Below are 15,776 nucleotides of genomic sequence, written 5' to 3'. Positions count from 1 at the left end.
CTTTCTGTCAGAAGTTTGGTGATGGAGAATCCTGGCTGCAATAGCCCCGATAGAGGGCTAACACGTTTTCAGAAAACCTTGGAGTGAGATTTGAGTTGCTTCCCAACAGTTTCATAACTTCTAACCTTTACCCAGACCGTATACAAATAGGTTTAGAATCGATATCCCAGAAAGCCACATGGCTTTGACCGAAAAAAAAGCATGAACTTAAAACATGGAGACGTGTTGAACCAGAGTTCGTAGAAAGTTTGTAGAAAACAATGTTTTGATTATTTTGTGAATTTTCTATGGCTGCATGCATATTGGGTAGGACAGAAGTATGTATTTCAACAAAGTAACATTAGAATGAAGAGTGTGAAAGTGCATCAGATTTTAAACCACACACACGTGACACGATTAATCATGAGAGCATATGAGCAGTGATACGGTTAGTTAGACAACGTCGTAGACGTGCTTTTATCAGAAATTAATCAACACCCTTCCAGCCAATCAGAATTGAGTAATCACCAATGCCATGGTATGAGCGTTGAGTCATACTTGACATTACTAACCCTTTCTTTGATTTGGGCATTCCTTTTTCTATTCTATTATAAAAACTTATGTCAATAGATAAGAGTGCAAAAAGAGCAAGATTTTAAACTAAACCCATAAAGTCGCCTCACTCATGTTTCTCCACCAAGTGTTTCATTTCTTGCAGCTGTGATTAAAGGCAAGATGGATTGTGTGAACCGATCAGGGAAGAAAGTCAGAAATTAGCTGGGACCGATACAAATCTAGATCTGCTGCAGCAGAAATGTGCGAAGTCAACCAGAACAGATTTTCTCACAGAACTTTTCTTTCAGTAGCTGAAGGATCTTTATGGTGATTCCATACAGAAATCAATGATTTCTCTACCTTTTCTCTGCAATGTTGCAGGATCTTACTTCCATAGATATTTATTAGTAGTACAGGAAAGAAATATCATACAAAGGGTTTGCATTTACAAGGGAAATGATTCAACAAGGGCATTGGTACATGTAGCATTAGCTCCTCTTAAGTCTTTACACTGAATCTCCGGTCGTCAACATGAATACATACAAAAAAAAACCATTCTGCCATCCCCTAGATTTCCCTCCGTCTCCAATCCGCACTCACATACATACAAACACACAAGAAGTATCCTGAAAACCATATTGTCAATCCTGAACTTCTCCCTGGACTTTATACGTGGTTTTGCATGCAGCAATAGTTCAATGAAGAGTAGAGCTGAATGTGCCACAAGAACAGAGATCATCTCAGTGCTAAAAAAAACCAAAAAGAAACATTCCACGTAAAATCATTCGATCCATCCAAAATAAAAGGTCTGCATGAAGCCATTCTCTTGCTATACTAGTGACATCATGCCTCTCTTTCTGTTCAGCTGAGGGCTAGCAGTTGGCCATTCACCAAATAGGGAAGGTGAGAGTATAAGTGCACTTCTCTATCCCAATTGGAGTCTTTCAGAGTGTCGGGAACTAAATAAAGTGCAACCAAACCCCAATATTTGAAGGAGGGCAACCGCGCTACCGAGAGACTACAAACATCGCCGGTCGGCCTTGGTTTCGGGTTGGTAGTCATGGTGACGGGGTCCGGTCAGGCTGCCCCAGAGAGAACCGACTGGCACCTGGGACAGAGGCAGTCGGGTGTGTCCGAGGTGTAGCGGCGACAGCGGGGGCAGCGGGCGGCCGAGGTGGGCACCGCCGCGACGCTGAAGGCGCTGTCCTCGCGGATCACGCCCCCTGGACAGAGAGAGGGAGAGAGAGACAAACAGTGGAGGATTGAGGGTTGGTATGTGGTCCGATTTCCCAGTTGATTGATAAAAAGCTAGAAAATGATGGAAAATGTCAATCAATTACCGGAGCCCGGCATTAAAGGGATGATATTGTTCCACCTGGTGTGAGTGTGATTAGCCATTGCCCCCTTGAGATGTCAGTAAAACACAGGAAAAGGCAGATTTTCAAACTGCTTGTAATGGCTAATCACAATCACACCTGGTGGTATAATAAGGGCCCTTTAAATTAGCTCAAGCCAAGAGACCTGATACAAGTAATCGTTCTCCTGAGACCCGGAAGAGCAGAGCCAACAATAAATTGGCCTTTATGAAACTGTAAGCACTTCATGTTATGAAAAAGAACCATGACAATCAACCGAGAACTTCGGCACTCATTTGGTGTGCGTGTAGCTTTATAGCTTTAGTAGATTCCAGCAAGTGTTTGAGGTGTCTATTCCTTGTGTATTGCTTGTGTTTGCATTGTCATATACATAATACAATTTAAATCTATGGGCATATTCACACCTGGGCATACACACATCTTGTTTGGTTTGAACCAAACCCCCCCCCCCAAAAACAATCGCTGGTGCGGAACTATTGGGCTGGTGTGAATACAAACCTGAACTCTGGTGTGGTGTGGTGTCAGCCGCGCGCATTATGGGAATTATTGTTTGATAAGCGTTAACTCCAAGATTGGGAGCACGTTGTCGGGACCGTTGGGTGAAAATTAGTCGTGGCTCAACATGGAGCAAAGAGGAGACAGAATGTCGATTGGATATTTGGGTCCAATATCCAATAGACATTCCGTCTCCTCTTTGCTCCATTTTTCACCCGACGGTCCGAAAAAAGCACGTTAAAAGTATGCTGGAAAACACGCATAAAAATGCTGACGCATTTAACACATTCCGCATCAGGATGAGGGAGAAGGAGTTTGACCGGTCCGCAGATCAAAATATCACGCTGGAAATCCATGATTGTTTACTTTCACCGGCGCTTTCCCCCCCCTTTTTTTAATTTAACGCCTTACCCCGCCCCAGACCTTTTTGTCCAATGATTGAACGATCTTTGCACACATGTGGGTTTGTTGTCAAAATGTGAAAAGGAACCGCACCAAACCAAAAAATAAACATGTATTTTGCTCCGGACAAAGAGAGCAAACTAAAGGACTTTCCTGGTGTGAATACGCCCTATGTCGGCTGCAGGTACAAATTGTAATTTTTTTCGACACTAGACTTACAAGCATGCCCATGACCACATCCCTGCAGCAGGCGTGTGTGGCTTATCATCCTACTGCTCACACATATTAAGGGACACGGGTAGTGAATCAGCTGCCGTTGGTTGCTGATGAAGTAATTACCCTCCAGGTTGATGAGGAAGCTCCCGGAGCCCAGCAGGGTGTCAGCCGGCAGGTCCCGGGGCAGGGAGCTGCTCAGGGTGGTCCGCGCTGACATCATCAGCTCGGTCAGCTGGGAGCAGGTGGAGGTGGGCTCCTCCTGGAGAGACTGGGGGGGGGGGGGGAGGATGTTAGGATCGTTCCCACGCCAAAGATTCGTTGAGCGCACTGTTTTTGTGCGGCTAATTCCCCATGCCCAGGTTTAAAGTTTGAAATAAGTGAGTCAACTTTATACAAAGCAGCTTAGCCAATGGCGCTTAGAACAACCATTACTCTCTTTTCAGCTCTACTTAACAACATTTTGAACCCCAAACTATCAATTAGCTTTCCTTTTCTTACCACATTAAACTGGTGTTTCTGCCCAATAGAATTCCCACTCTCTATGCACTGCATTCCTTGACACGTCCTAATCCCAGACGCACACAGCCCCCGCCGCATCGCGCCCCTCACCTCCATGAGCTCAAACAGCAGGCCGGGCTCGATGGCCACCGTCAGGTCGTACTGGGCCGCGTTCTTGCCCGGGATGGAGGACAGGAAGGAGTCCCTGATGGCACACGCCCCCTCCACCGCCTCCTCCAATCCCGGCCGCCGCCACACCGAGCTGCTCTTGACCCAGCCACTCCGGAACAGGGTCTCGCCCTCTGCGTGGCAACACACACACACACACACACACACACACACACACACACACACACACACACACACACACACACACACACACACTAGAGATTAGAGCCTAAACCTACGTTTATCTTTTAGCTAATGCCAATAATATATTACCATAGAAAATAAACAATGTATGTTAATAATGGTAATGCATTGACTTATTTAAAGAGTAGTCAAACAGCAATGCAAACACATCAACCGCTAGAGACTGCCAATATAACTCAAACAGCCATACACACACACACACACACACACACACAGAGCCACATACCGTCATGTCCGGGGGCGTGCAGGTAGACCTCTTCGGCCAGATGGGGCAGGATGGGAGCGATGGAGCGGGTCAGCCCGTCTAGAACCTCCTCCAGGACCGTCTGACACGAGCGCCGGCCCAACGAGCCTTCTGGCTCGCAGTACAGCCTGAGAGGGGGAGGGGGGGAGAGGGACAATGTGCATACATACACACAAACAATAAGATGTTATGCTTGCAGTTGTCCCCTTGCTCCTGTAATGGGAAAATTATACTTTCCCACTCCAGCTGCCTTTTATTGGTATGTGCCCGTTTTCTTGACCCCCTTGGGAAGGTTGAGGAGCAAGGGCTCCAACTGATAAGGCACGGCTACGACCCCCTTTATGACATCCTGAGGAGGTTCATCGATAGTTTACCATCTGGTTAACCGATACTATGGTTTTATTTGGGGGGCAGAGCTGTTCTAAGCATCCTGACAACACTGCATAAGAGGTCCTTGCTTTTGCCAATGCATTGGACTTCTCCTGGCGGAGATCACAGAGAGACAGGGTGAGCTCCCATCTACGCAAGGAGCTCCCAGCTCCTTGCGTAAATGATTGGAGCTAATGGAGAGACTTTAAAGACTTTAAAAGTGCTACAGAAGGGTTAACAGCTGTGCAACAAAAGTGTTCAAACGTCTCTAAAACGGCCAGAGATGTAGAAGCAGAATAAGATGTTGTTTTCCTTTGTCTTTGATTACAGGTGCCCGTTACTGTTACTCGCCTGTCTTTGATGATGCTGAAGTAGAAGCTGGACAGGTCCCTGTTGATGAACGCCTGCAGGACTCGAATAGCCCTGCCCGCGTCAAACTCACTGTAGGCATCCGTCACCTGCAACACGCGAGCACAGTTATAAGCGTGCGCGCACAAACACACATGCACACCTAACCATTAGAAATGCATCCTATAAATAGGTTGAGGGTGATAGCGTAGTGTAGTGGCTGAGTTGGTGCTCCCAGACAAAACTGCACTGGCTTCGATCCCCCGTGTCTGCAGCCCAACTTAAAAGCACCCCTACCTGCTCCTCAATGACATGTAACCCAATTCAACCCATTCTCCCAAACTTAAGACTCTGGATAAATGGAGGACTACGACTAGATAATGAATGGCCCACAACCTTCATGCTGTAGCCGCGGAGCAGGTGAAGCATGTACTGGTCCAGGTAGTGCATCTCTTTGGGGTCCACGGCGTGCGTCCGGGGGTCAAAGCCCTGCAGGTTCCCCAGCAGGAACTTCAGGGTGTTCCTCAACTGGGAGAGATAGAGGAGGAAAATGTCCACTTATAGTTATCGTAATGATTAAACCCTAACCCTCGCTCTTTAAATATCCTCTTGAGAAAGTAGTGCTGAATAAATCTTTCCAGAGAAACCTAACTTTGATCATGCAACACATAATATATGCTTTATGAAACTCGTCAGGTTTCCAATTTTGAATTGCGGCTCATTGCTGTCATCACTGGTGCATATTTGACTTCAAAAAAACCAAACAAAAAAGGAATTAAGGGACAAAAACTCAGCAACACTATCCAACAAACCAACAAAAAACTGAAGAAAAAAACGACCATTGAATCTTTGTGGATTTGCTCCTAGAGAGAGGAGAATGAAGCCCTGTCCTGGGTGACGAGGAGGGGCACCTTGCTGATGCTGTCTCTGGCCGACTGCAGTGCCGTCGGGCCGATCTGCACCTCGGAGAACACGTTGGACTCAGCCACCCACCAGCGCAGCGCGTCCGCTCCATAGGCCGGAGTGGTGGGGTCCTGAGAGACAAAGACAGAGAGAGAGACAAAGAGACACATACAGAGACAAAAACAAATATTGAGAGGGACAGAGAGACATAGAGAGAGAGAGAGAGAGCGAGAGAGAGAGAGAGCGAGAGCGAGAGCGAAGGAGAGAGAGAGAGACAAAGAGACACATACAGAGACAAAAAACAATATTGAGAGAGACGGAGAGACATAGACAGAGCGAGAAAGAGTAAAAGAATTTGAGGTAAATGCAAAGTTGAGATTATTAAATATATATATTAGATTCAAATATCTGTATAAAAAAACGGCAGTTAATGAACATTTTAAAATTTAAATGAGTCACAGTATTGACATCTAACCATACAATACAAAAAGTAAAATAACATAATTATAATGGCTGTGCTCCATTTAGCTATGTCTGGTATGCACAGGTCAACATAAACATAAACTAACACACTTTAAAGCATAAAGTACAGTTTATTCTACTATATACAGTCTGTATTCAAGCATTGCCAACATTTAAATTATTATTAAATTATAAATTATTAATTGCACAAGGAAAATTGGTATTTAAAAATAAAAGGTAATAATAATATTATTCAGGACACTTTTTTGGTATCTGAACATTTATAGCCTTAGATTGGATCTTAAAGGATGGATTCAGGTTAATAGGGACCTAACGGGGACTGACTAACGGTCACAGTCAGCGTCTTTCCCTCCCAATACCAACCGTTCCTCCGTTGATGACCACCTGGGGGTCCACCACGTTGCCCAGGGACTTGGACATCTTCTCCCCCTTCTCGCTGACAGCAAAGCCATGAACCACCAGGGACCTACAAGCACACACAGCGTGAGCTTTCTGTGCAACAGGTGCTGTGCGATACCCTTGTTGTCCACTAGAGGGCAGAAGAGATTTGTAGTTGCTGTTGGTTACCTATAACAATGCTAATAATAACCAGGGATTTATACGTTTTAATGACATTCGATTTGCACGCACGCGCACACGCACACGCACACACACAGGATGTCGGTACTGACTTGTAGGGCGCTTTGTTGCGGACAGCCACGCTGGTGAGCAGAGAGGACTGGAACCAGCCTCCGATCTGATCCTTGCCCTCCACATACATGTCAGCCCGCGGCTCCGGCTCTACACGGACGATGGAGATGGACACTTTTAGAAGAATCCAATTCTACATGGACAACAGCAGCCGAAGCAAGGTGAAAGTCAGGGATGGCAATTCGTCCGCTCCTTTCAGGACAAGGAAGAAATTGAGGACAGAAGAGTTTAGGAAGACCAGGAAGAGAGAAAGAGGCCATGCCTGCAGCCAGCTGTAGAGGGAGAAGGGGGGGGGGGGGCCAACAAACAAATACCTCAAAGTCATGCAGTTAATCAACATCTTGTTTGTATAAAGGGCGAGAGAGACAGGGACAGAGAGAGGGAGAAAGTGAGGACTAAGGAAGGTCAGCAGGACCCAAGACCGAGATGGAGACCTGAGACGGACAGGCAAATGTGCTGCACTCCATTGGCACTGGCCAGGGAAAACAGCCCTGCCTTGTGCACACGACCGAAAAAACACACAGCGGAAAGACGCAGGCACGAAGCAGGTGCTCCGCGCCAGAGTCGGAAAGGGAAAGCCGGTATGGAAGGAGAAGGGATAAACAAATCCCTCGTGCAGGCTCAGAGAAAGAAGGAGAGCTGCCGGTTGTGGACCTGGGGGTTTGAGCAGGGAGGTGCGGAGCCAGCTCAGACGTGACTCCGGCTCCTCCGAGCGGTCCTCCTCCTCCTCCGTCCCCTCTAAAGAGAGGACAACAACCATTCTGTTGGGCCGGTCCTTACAAAAAGCATTACCAAAAGGAAGAGAAAACCTAGCCAATCCCAGGAATGGGATCCCATTAATTCTTATACAAAGGATCTTTTAGAAAACAGAGACGATGTCTCATAACCTGGCGAGACTGCAAAGCACGATTTTGTTGAAGTGCGCATCTAGCAAAGGAGCCAATCAGTATCAGGGACAATACTGTTTGATTCAAACAACACAAGCAACGGCCATTTGGCTAATGATCACAAACGCTGACACCGCTCCAGCGTTAATCTGAGGTTCCCAGGGGCTGCAGTTGTTTACTTTTCAAAAGTCTAAGGAGATTTCGCTAACACAGAAGCTAGCGAAACAGGATTAAGCACGTCTAGCTGGCCAATCTGCTAAGTAAACAGGCAATTTAATTACAATCCATGGACCAAGAACTCTAGGGATCCTAAGTACAGTGTGAATGCTTTGAACAAGAGAGGCCCAAATAAATGTATCTATTTTTCCTCAAATCCGAAATACAAAAATTTGTATCTCTAAATAGCCCGCTTTCTTTATGTTTGTTGGCACCGAACCAAAATGGCGACAGAAATTCAGCTAGGAGGTTTTACCTTCTAGCACAGCGGCCCATGACGCACCGCTGTCAAACCAGATGTCCAGTACGTCCTCTCCACGAACATAGTCCTCCACCGAGCCTGCTTTGGACTGGACAACAAAACCCAGTCAAAAGGGGGTTTCCCCATCACCCACACTCACGTGCCCATGGCCATTTAGGACGACACAGCGATGGCCGCCACATGGACGTTTACCTTCTTAAGGACCTCTGGGGGCAGGAGGGACTCCAGGGGCAGCTCCCACCAACAGTCGCTGCCCTTCTCTTTGAAGAGGGTCGATATGTGGGACACGGTGTGTCTGTCGGGGACCAGGCAAGGCCAGGGTTAGAGACGCTAGCCGCGGTGGGCAGATATGACTCCTGTTAGTCAGCAACGTCATAGGAGTCTGCGTGTTGTTCAGGATATTGCTAGAGTGTGAGTGAGTGAGTGAGTGAGTGAGTGAGTGAGTGAGTGAGTACTGACTTGTTGATGAGAGCCTCCCCAGTGTCTTTGTGGTAGAAGGCGGGGATGGGGACTCCCCAGCTCCTCTGCCTGGAGATGCACCAGTAGGTCCTCCTGTCCAGCATGGAGAGCAGGCCTCCCCGTGCCGACTCTGGCATCACACGCACCTTCTGCAGAACCTCCTGCATGTGGCAGGGGACACACACACACACACACACACACACACACACACACACACACACACACACACACACACACACACACACACACACAGTGTGTCAAGTACAAGGCATTTTGTAACTATCCTTAAATCAAGAAGTAAAGGTTTCAACTTCTAGTGATCTTTTCAAAAAAGTGCTTCTTTCGAAAAAGATTTCAATAAAAATGACAATGTCACAGTATAATAATACAACTTTATTTGTGTATCACCTTTCATACACAGAATGCAGCTCAAAGTGCTTTTCATTTTAGAAGATTTCACACAATCAGGAACATTTAACACAATAAAAAAGGAGAGAATATTAGTAGTGTACAGAAATTCAAGCTCAACCCTTAATTCTTTGCTCCCTATAAGCACGCCATATGGCAACAGGGGCAAGGAAAAACTCCCATACAACATGTTTTCAAACTCAAAAATAATCATTTGAATAATCGTGATTTCAATATTGACCAAAATGATCATGTTTATGATTTCTCCCATAAACGAGCAGCCCTACATGAAAGGGGAAATTAAATTTCCCCTTTCCCCCCCCCCCCCCCCCCCTCCTAAAATATTTCCTATTGCATGGTGCGCTACATTCTAGAGCACATCTCCTCAATCAATGACAAAACCAAAAAGTCCCAACATCAAACAACACGACCGTCACATCGCCACGGCGACAGAGAGACTCCAACCGAGCGACCCCAGAGCGGGATGATAAAACCTCAAACGGCCACGCTCGCCCCTTCTCACTCTCTCCTGGCCCTCCCAGCACCAGGGAGCTCTGGCCACCCCCCCCCCACGTTACCTTAGCCTTGTCCTTCAGCGAGGCCGTGTTGATGAACCACTGCTTACTGGGCCGGATGATGACGGGCTTCTTGGTGCGCCAGTCGTACGGGTAGCTGTGCACGCATGGCTCCTCCCTCACCAGGGCGCCAGACTCCTTCAGCATGCAGATCACTGTGGGGGGGGGGGGGGGGGGGGTTCATGTACTACTGTAGCAGAGGCTGCTGAGGAACCAGTGCCCCGGAGGCCATGTCTGTACCTTTGTCTGTGCCCTCGTCCATGGCATGCAGGTTGGCCAGCTCAGGGCCGGCCAGCGCAGTGAACCTGCCGTCCTCGTCCACTATACACTCCTGTGAGACACACACACACACACACACACACACACACACACACACACACACGCCAAGCTGAAAGCAAGCCGTTTGCTGCACCTGCAGTAGTATAACCACGGTTGTTCTTTTACTTCTAGTGCTCTGTCAAAAAAACTTTCTGTAAATGTTACATGACAAAATGCTATTTAAAAGTTCCAATCCCCTTTATCTCTTGGGTAATGAATCATACTATACAAAGTAGAGGATAAATACAAATTGAATTACATAAAACACAAATCTTCCCTTGAATTATTCAAATTTAGGTATGGAATATTTGAATGTTCTTTTGTGAACCTTTTTGAACTTTGTTAATACAATAATGGCAAAACTCAGCTTAGTTCAATTTTATTTAAACTCAAACCCAATTCCGAAATGTTTTGTTTCCCATGACAGAGCGAGAGAGTCCCAAGCTCAGTTTGAGGAACGTACCACGCTCAATTTGAAGTGTGACGCCACGCTGAAGTCCTCCATGCCATGGGCCGGTGCCGTGTGGACCAATCCCGTTCCTTTGCCCATGGTCACGTGATTTGCCGGCAACAGGGGCACTTCCTTACCGGGAATTGTTGGGTGCCTGCAGATCCCACCCTCCAGTTCAGAACCTTCAGAAAGAGAGAGTGAGAGTGAGAGTGAGAGAGAGAGAGAGAGAGAGAGAGAGAGAGAAGGAGAAATGGGGAGAGAAAGAGAGAGAGCAAGAGAGATTGGGTTGACATGGCTGTGTGTATTACATCCGAGAACGTTCTTCAACCTGTGAGTACCGCCACAGGTCCCGTGCTTGGTGACCTCACCTGTAAAGGTGCCTTTGCTCTCCAGCTCGGTGCCGAGCAGCGCTGCCAGGCCCGCAGCGCGCTCAGTGGCCACCAGGAGCAGCTGGCCACTGTCGGCCCTCTTCAGAACCGAGTACCTTCAGAACCACAAGCATAACCAGGAGGTTAGTTACCAAAGAGCGAATGTCGGACTTAATGAGGACACAACATCATCATGTTCATGTTCACTGTTTCTGGAGGCTATCTGTATGCATCCTTGAGCAAAGTGACCTATTTGCTTCGCATGATGCTCCTTGATGACCTGTATCTGTTTTCACTGTACGACGAGTGTAGGTGGGAAAAGGTTGTATGTCTGTATGATGTTAGACCTCAGCGTGTGCTACCTACTGGGCATTGGGCATGTAGCACACAGCCTGATTGGCTGGAATAGTCCAAGGCTGGGTGGTCCAGACCAGCACAGACACACCCATCAGGTCCTCTGCAATAGACACACCATGTAAACACGCACATAGCATTATTAATGAACGTAAATGCAAAAAATGAAAATAAGTAAAAAATGGAGGAGATTGACGTGATATACCGGCTTCGGAGGCCAGTTTGGCTGGTAGTGTGTCAAGAGGGAATGTAGTGTAGATGGCTCTGCTGACGTGCTCAGGGTTATACTCTAGCTCTGCCTCTGCCAGGGCCGATCTATGAGGAGGATGACCAAATCATTCAAAGGCAGTGAGTAATGGACTTTGCCTTTGGGTGAGCAACACAGTTTGATAGATGCCAGACAAAAAACTCTTTGGTTCATAAAAAGGTAGGATTTATTTGTCACTGCTTCTGTACCTGGAGGACGGAGACCAGAAGACTGGCTTGTAGTCCTGGTAGATCAGCCCCTGTTGGACGACCCAGAGAGACAGTCAGAATACACCCATGTTCTGGTGTTTGCAGAAATGCACTCCAACTCCACAGTAATGCAGAGGTAACACCATCCCCTGATCTGATCAAAACTCCAAAAAGAAGGACGCTCAACAAACTATCAAAGGATTACTTGAAAACCTGAAAAGAGCTCAAATCGGCTGTTGGGAAACAGCCAGCATGTGACAACGCCCAGTCAAACATAAAATGATACAATCCATCCCAAACACCCGCCACCAGCTACCTTGCTGTGCATCTCCTGGAAGACCTTGAGCTGTGCCGCCTCGTAGGCCCCGTCAAATGTGTAGTAGCACTTGTCCCAGTCCGCCATGACCCCCCAGCGCTGGAAGGCAGCCTTCTGGCGGGCGATCGCCCTCTCTGCAAACTGTCGGGCTGGAGGGAGGAGAGCGAATAATATGAATTGCGACTAAAGGAAGTGCTTCATAGTTAGGGTTTCTCTGATCTAGGGGTGATGCCGTTACTGCACAACTCTTTTGAGGGAGACGGCTCAGGGCTGGGGCCTGGAATTTAAACAGCGATAGGGGCAGAGATAGGTCTAGTGTCCTGTTATGTTACGTAGAAATGCTACTCAAGAGGAAATCATTTGCGCGGGTGGATGAAACTTTCCCATGGGGGTATTTCCACAGGCCAGTCTAAACGGCGTCCATTTTGAAACCTTTGCACACACTTTTCGTAGGAGGTTGGCGTGTTGGAGGCTGGTCTAAGGACAGGATGTTTCAACTGGTCTTCTCAGAGCCAGGGCTAGGGTAGAGCTAGTGCAGAGCTACGGTACTGTATTAGCATCTAGCAACACATTTTCTATGCACATTGATTATGAAAATAATATGCATGATTCAACCCGCAAAGACCTGTTTACATGCGTGGCAACTACATTTGAATGCAAACATTCTTCATAATTACATCATCCAAAAAAAGGTTAAGAGAAGAATAGATGTCCTTTCCCAGCAGCCCACCACCGTTCAGCCCTCTCCTTTTGGCTGACCTTTCTGTCTGATCTGCAGGGGACTGAGGCTGCTTGGGCCCAACTCCCCAAGGGCCTTCAGCTCGATGGGCATGCCGTGGCAATCCCACCCAGGCACGTAGTGCACCTGCCGGCCCCTCAGCATCTCAAACCGATTACGGATGTCCTTCAATATCTATGGATGAACAAAAGAAAAGGGCGACTTTATCACGAAATTCGGTCAGAAAGTGTAACTGTATGATCTAGTACTAATTTCCCTGAGGCTACTATCACTTAGTTCACCATGCTCAATAATAACCTGGCATTGGGTAGGGTAAAGAAGTTTAAACAGCCAGCCAACACCCTGGAGAGATCACCTTATTGAGTGCATGTCCAACGTGGGGGTCTCCGTTGGCATAGGGGGGTCCGTCGTGGAGACAAAACTCCTTCTTCGCCTTCCTCTCTCTTTGCCAGGAGTAGAGCTCTGCAAACCCACACATCTGCACAAAACATTCATATGAACAGGGAATGGGGATCATTTGGAGGATAGCTATGTGACAACAAAGTAAATGGAAGTATTTATTATTAACAGAACGCAAGACATTCAAGAGCAGAGTGAAGGAATGACACAGAGCGACATACTATAAGGCAAGAGATCTTCTTACCTGCTGAATCTCAAGTTCCCGATCAATAAGCTTTTGTCCGGTTAGTTTCATTGGGAAATCGGTGCAGGGAAGTAGCACACTATCCCGGTACTGTCCCTGTGAAGAGCCGGCATCCACCGGGTTTTTTTTGCCTTCGGTTGAGCTGACACTTTGACAGCTGCGATAGTTGAAGGAGAGTGCAGGATGGAGCACAGCGCCTCTTCGGCGTGCAGTTGACCCCCATCTAGCAATCGACTGGCTTACTGCTGAAGTCCGGCACAGCAACATCGGGTGGTGAAGTAGCCAAATTGTCCGATGTATGTCAAAATAAATCAATGCCCCCGTTTATTTAGGTGGTAGAGTTGCCTAAGTGAAAGTACCGTTTAATGTCGACCTCTTATGTGTTTATCCCGGAAGCAATACCAGGTGGACACCTACGGAAGCTCACTAAGGACTACATTTAGAAACGCTTTTTGAGTGCCTTCAATTACCACAAGATGTCCCCCTTTCCCCCTTACATTACACATTTAATAAACTCTGATACATTGGATTTTTGTTTACTTTACTTTTAATCAAGAGAAAAAAATAATTTCTTCATCTTTCTTTCTTTCTTTCTTTCTTTCTATGTTGTTATTTTAAAGACTATATTCAACGTTATAGTTAACTTAATTCGTGTTTATGACTAGAGCAATGCGGATTATACAAAAGGCATATATCTTAATTTTTGTTATATATTTTTTGTGAGTGAAGGCCTATCAAAAGATTGAATTATTAGTGAAAAAAAAAGGAAGACCATAAGTCCAAATTATTAACAACTGACAAAATGTAACTGACGATTTTGCGTTAATGTCTTAAGATGGAACAGGTGGTTTGATGACGTAGCGCCAGCCCTATAAAGAATCGTTCGACCGAACATCAGTCACTCCCTTCCTGAAGATAAGGTACACTGCACGGCCAAAGAAGCACAGCAGTTTACAGGAATACCGCCAATATGAATAAATTGGCCACTTTTCTCGTTGGATTCCTACTTGCTCTGCATTTGTCATCAATGGTGAGATTTTTACAACTGTCCTTCAACATTTTATTCCATTGTCACTTGATTTAAATTGGACATCATTTAAAGATGGGTTAACGCTGTTGCTGTAATTAAGGAAGTTAATCAAAATGTCAATCTTTTGATTCTACACCTAGCTTGATTTTCTCAAGAATTGGTGATTAATGCAACTTTTGCAAGTTTCAATAATTTTAACTTGCTTGATAAAACTGGAGCTTATATATTTTTTATTATAATGCTGGCAGTTCAAATAAAAGTAATCCTACCTCCAAATAAGACAATTTTGTGACACACACACACACCCTACCACTGACCAACTTTTCTCATTTACTTTTTCAGGTCGCTGTTGATTCAGGTGCACAATCAACAGCGACCGCGCCCAAACCAGAAAAAAACAGCACCAGCACTAACTCCACCGGTGCAACCCAATCGACCGCCGTCACCAGCCCTAGTGGAGCGGGAGAGTGCGTGCGGTCGACCGCTGCTTTGCTGCTCCCTACCGTGATAACGGCCTTTCTCTTTTACGGCCGTTGCTAATTCTATCATGAAAACGATTGTCCAGCACTAAACACACTGCAAGGACTAACACCAGAGGCAGCATGGGCAACATCACTGGAGCAGGTGCGTCAAGCCAACCTCCCCCGGAGAAAGTTATTTGTTTTAAGGTCTGCGAACCTTTTTGTTTTTGGTTTTAAACCGAATAAGTAGCCTCCACAACAGTTGGACTTGGACGGATCAGCTGTTTTTGTTTGCTGTCTATTGTTGCGTGTCTGTACGATCGTCATGGACTAGAGTCAATTTAAATTCGCCCGTGCCTGGGATATCAACGATGTTGTTGGAGGTGCATTGTGGAAATTATTAATCCTTAATCATATATTTGTATACACTGATAAATGCCTCTATATTTGTATTGCAAATGTATCAGATCTTGGATCATAAATAATATGCCTTGCTTTTAGAACCTTTGTTAATAAAGCAACTGTACAATAAAAAGATTGCCTCTTACACTTATAGTGTTGCAAGTATTGGTTTTTGAGGGACTCTCCTAGAGGCTACATGGGCCTGGCGCATCCGGCTCTAAAGATGGTGGCAGCATTTTAGTTGACTACTCTGCTGCTTTTTTGTAGTGGTTCCACTTCATCGTATTCAGTTCCAGTGTCTTTATCCCAGCGTGTTGAACAATGGCTTAAATGTCTATTTGCTGAATTCTGCCTCTCCCACTTGGAAGTTGAAGTCACTTTTTTTCGTATCAAATTGCATTCAAATGCCATGGGTCATTAACTTGCAGGCGCAAGTTATCATTAACTTGGCTCACCTTCAAGGAAATGTTAAATGATAGCCATAACGTGACCGATGATTCA

At 46.2% G+C, this 15,776-nt stretch overlaps 1 protein-coding gene and 1 long non-coding RNA gene across 3 annotated transcripts; one reads left to right on the top strand and one right to left on the bottom strand.

Annotated features, from left to right (window-relative positions):
• Window positions 1–29: 29 nt before the first annotated feature.
• iars2 (isoleucyl-tRNA synthetase 2, mitochondrial) lies at window positions 30–13,763 on the bottom strand. 2 transcript variants are annotated; one of them, XM_079753053.1, is made up of 24 exons: window positions 13,383–13,763; window positions 13,095–13,217; window positions 12,760–12,913; window positions 12,001–12,149; window positions 11,685–11,734; window positions 11,434–11,543; window positions 11,241–11,331; window positions 10,875–10,990; window positions 10,519–10,688; window positions 9,978–10,068; window positions 9,741–9,892; window positions 8,755–8,915; window positions 8,488–8,590; window positions 8,290–8,383; window positions 7,585–7,668; window positions 6,912–7,020; window positions 6,604–6,706; window positions 5,766–5,888; window positions 5,251–5,382; window positions 4,858–4,964; window positions 4,120–4,265; window positions 3,633–3,823; window positions 3,147–3,291; window positions 30–1,757 (listed from the first exon to the last, which is right to left on the bottom strand). In XM_079753053.1, exons 1-24 carry the CDS (start codon window positions 13,647–13,649, stop codon window positions 1,612–1,614), a joined length of 3,117 nt encoding a protein of 1,038 aa, XP_079609179.1. In that variant the 5' UTR covers window positions 13,650–13,763; the 3' UTR covers window positions 30–1,611. The 2 variants fall into 2 exon arrangements, with proteins under 2 accessions (XP_079609179.1, XP_079609180.1); XM_079753054.1 differs by lacking the exon at window positions 7,585–7,668.
• Window positions 13,764–14,290: 527 nt separating this feature from the next.
• LOC307086594 lies at window positions 14,291–15,426 on the top strand. The gene is made up of 2 exons (XR_013812447.1): window positions 14,291–14,412; window positions 14,755–15,426. It is a non-coding gene; the product is annotated as an uncharacterized lncRNA (long non-coding RNA).
• The last annotated feature ends 350 nt before the right edge of the window (window positions 15,427–15,776 follow it).

The sequence above is a fragment of the Pollachius pollachius genome (genome assembly GCF_949987615.1).
Source record: "Pollachius pollachius genome assembly, chromosome: 15".
Classification (NCBI taxonomy): Eukaryota; Metazoa; Chordata; class Actinopteri; order Gadiformes; family Gadidae; genus Pollachius; species Pollachius pollachius.
This window is presented reverse-complemented; position numbering and strand designations above follow the sequence as displayed.

Coding starts and splice junctions, on each gene's coding strand:
- iars2 (XM_079753053.1), bottom strand. CDS start 13,649: ATGTTGCTGTGCCGGACTTCAGCAGTAAGCCAGTCGATTGCTAGATGG. Junction 12,150..12,759: donor CCTGCAGATCAGACAGAAAG/GTCAGCCAAAAG, acceptor TCCTCCCTCCAG/CCCGACAGTTTGCAGAGAGG. Junction 3,292..3,632: donor TGCTGTTTGAGCTCATGGAG/GTGAGGGGCGCG, acceptor CCCCCCCCCCAG/TCTCTCCAGGAGGAGCCCAC.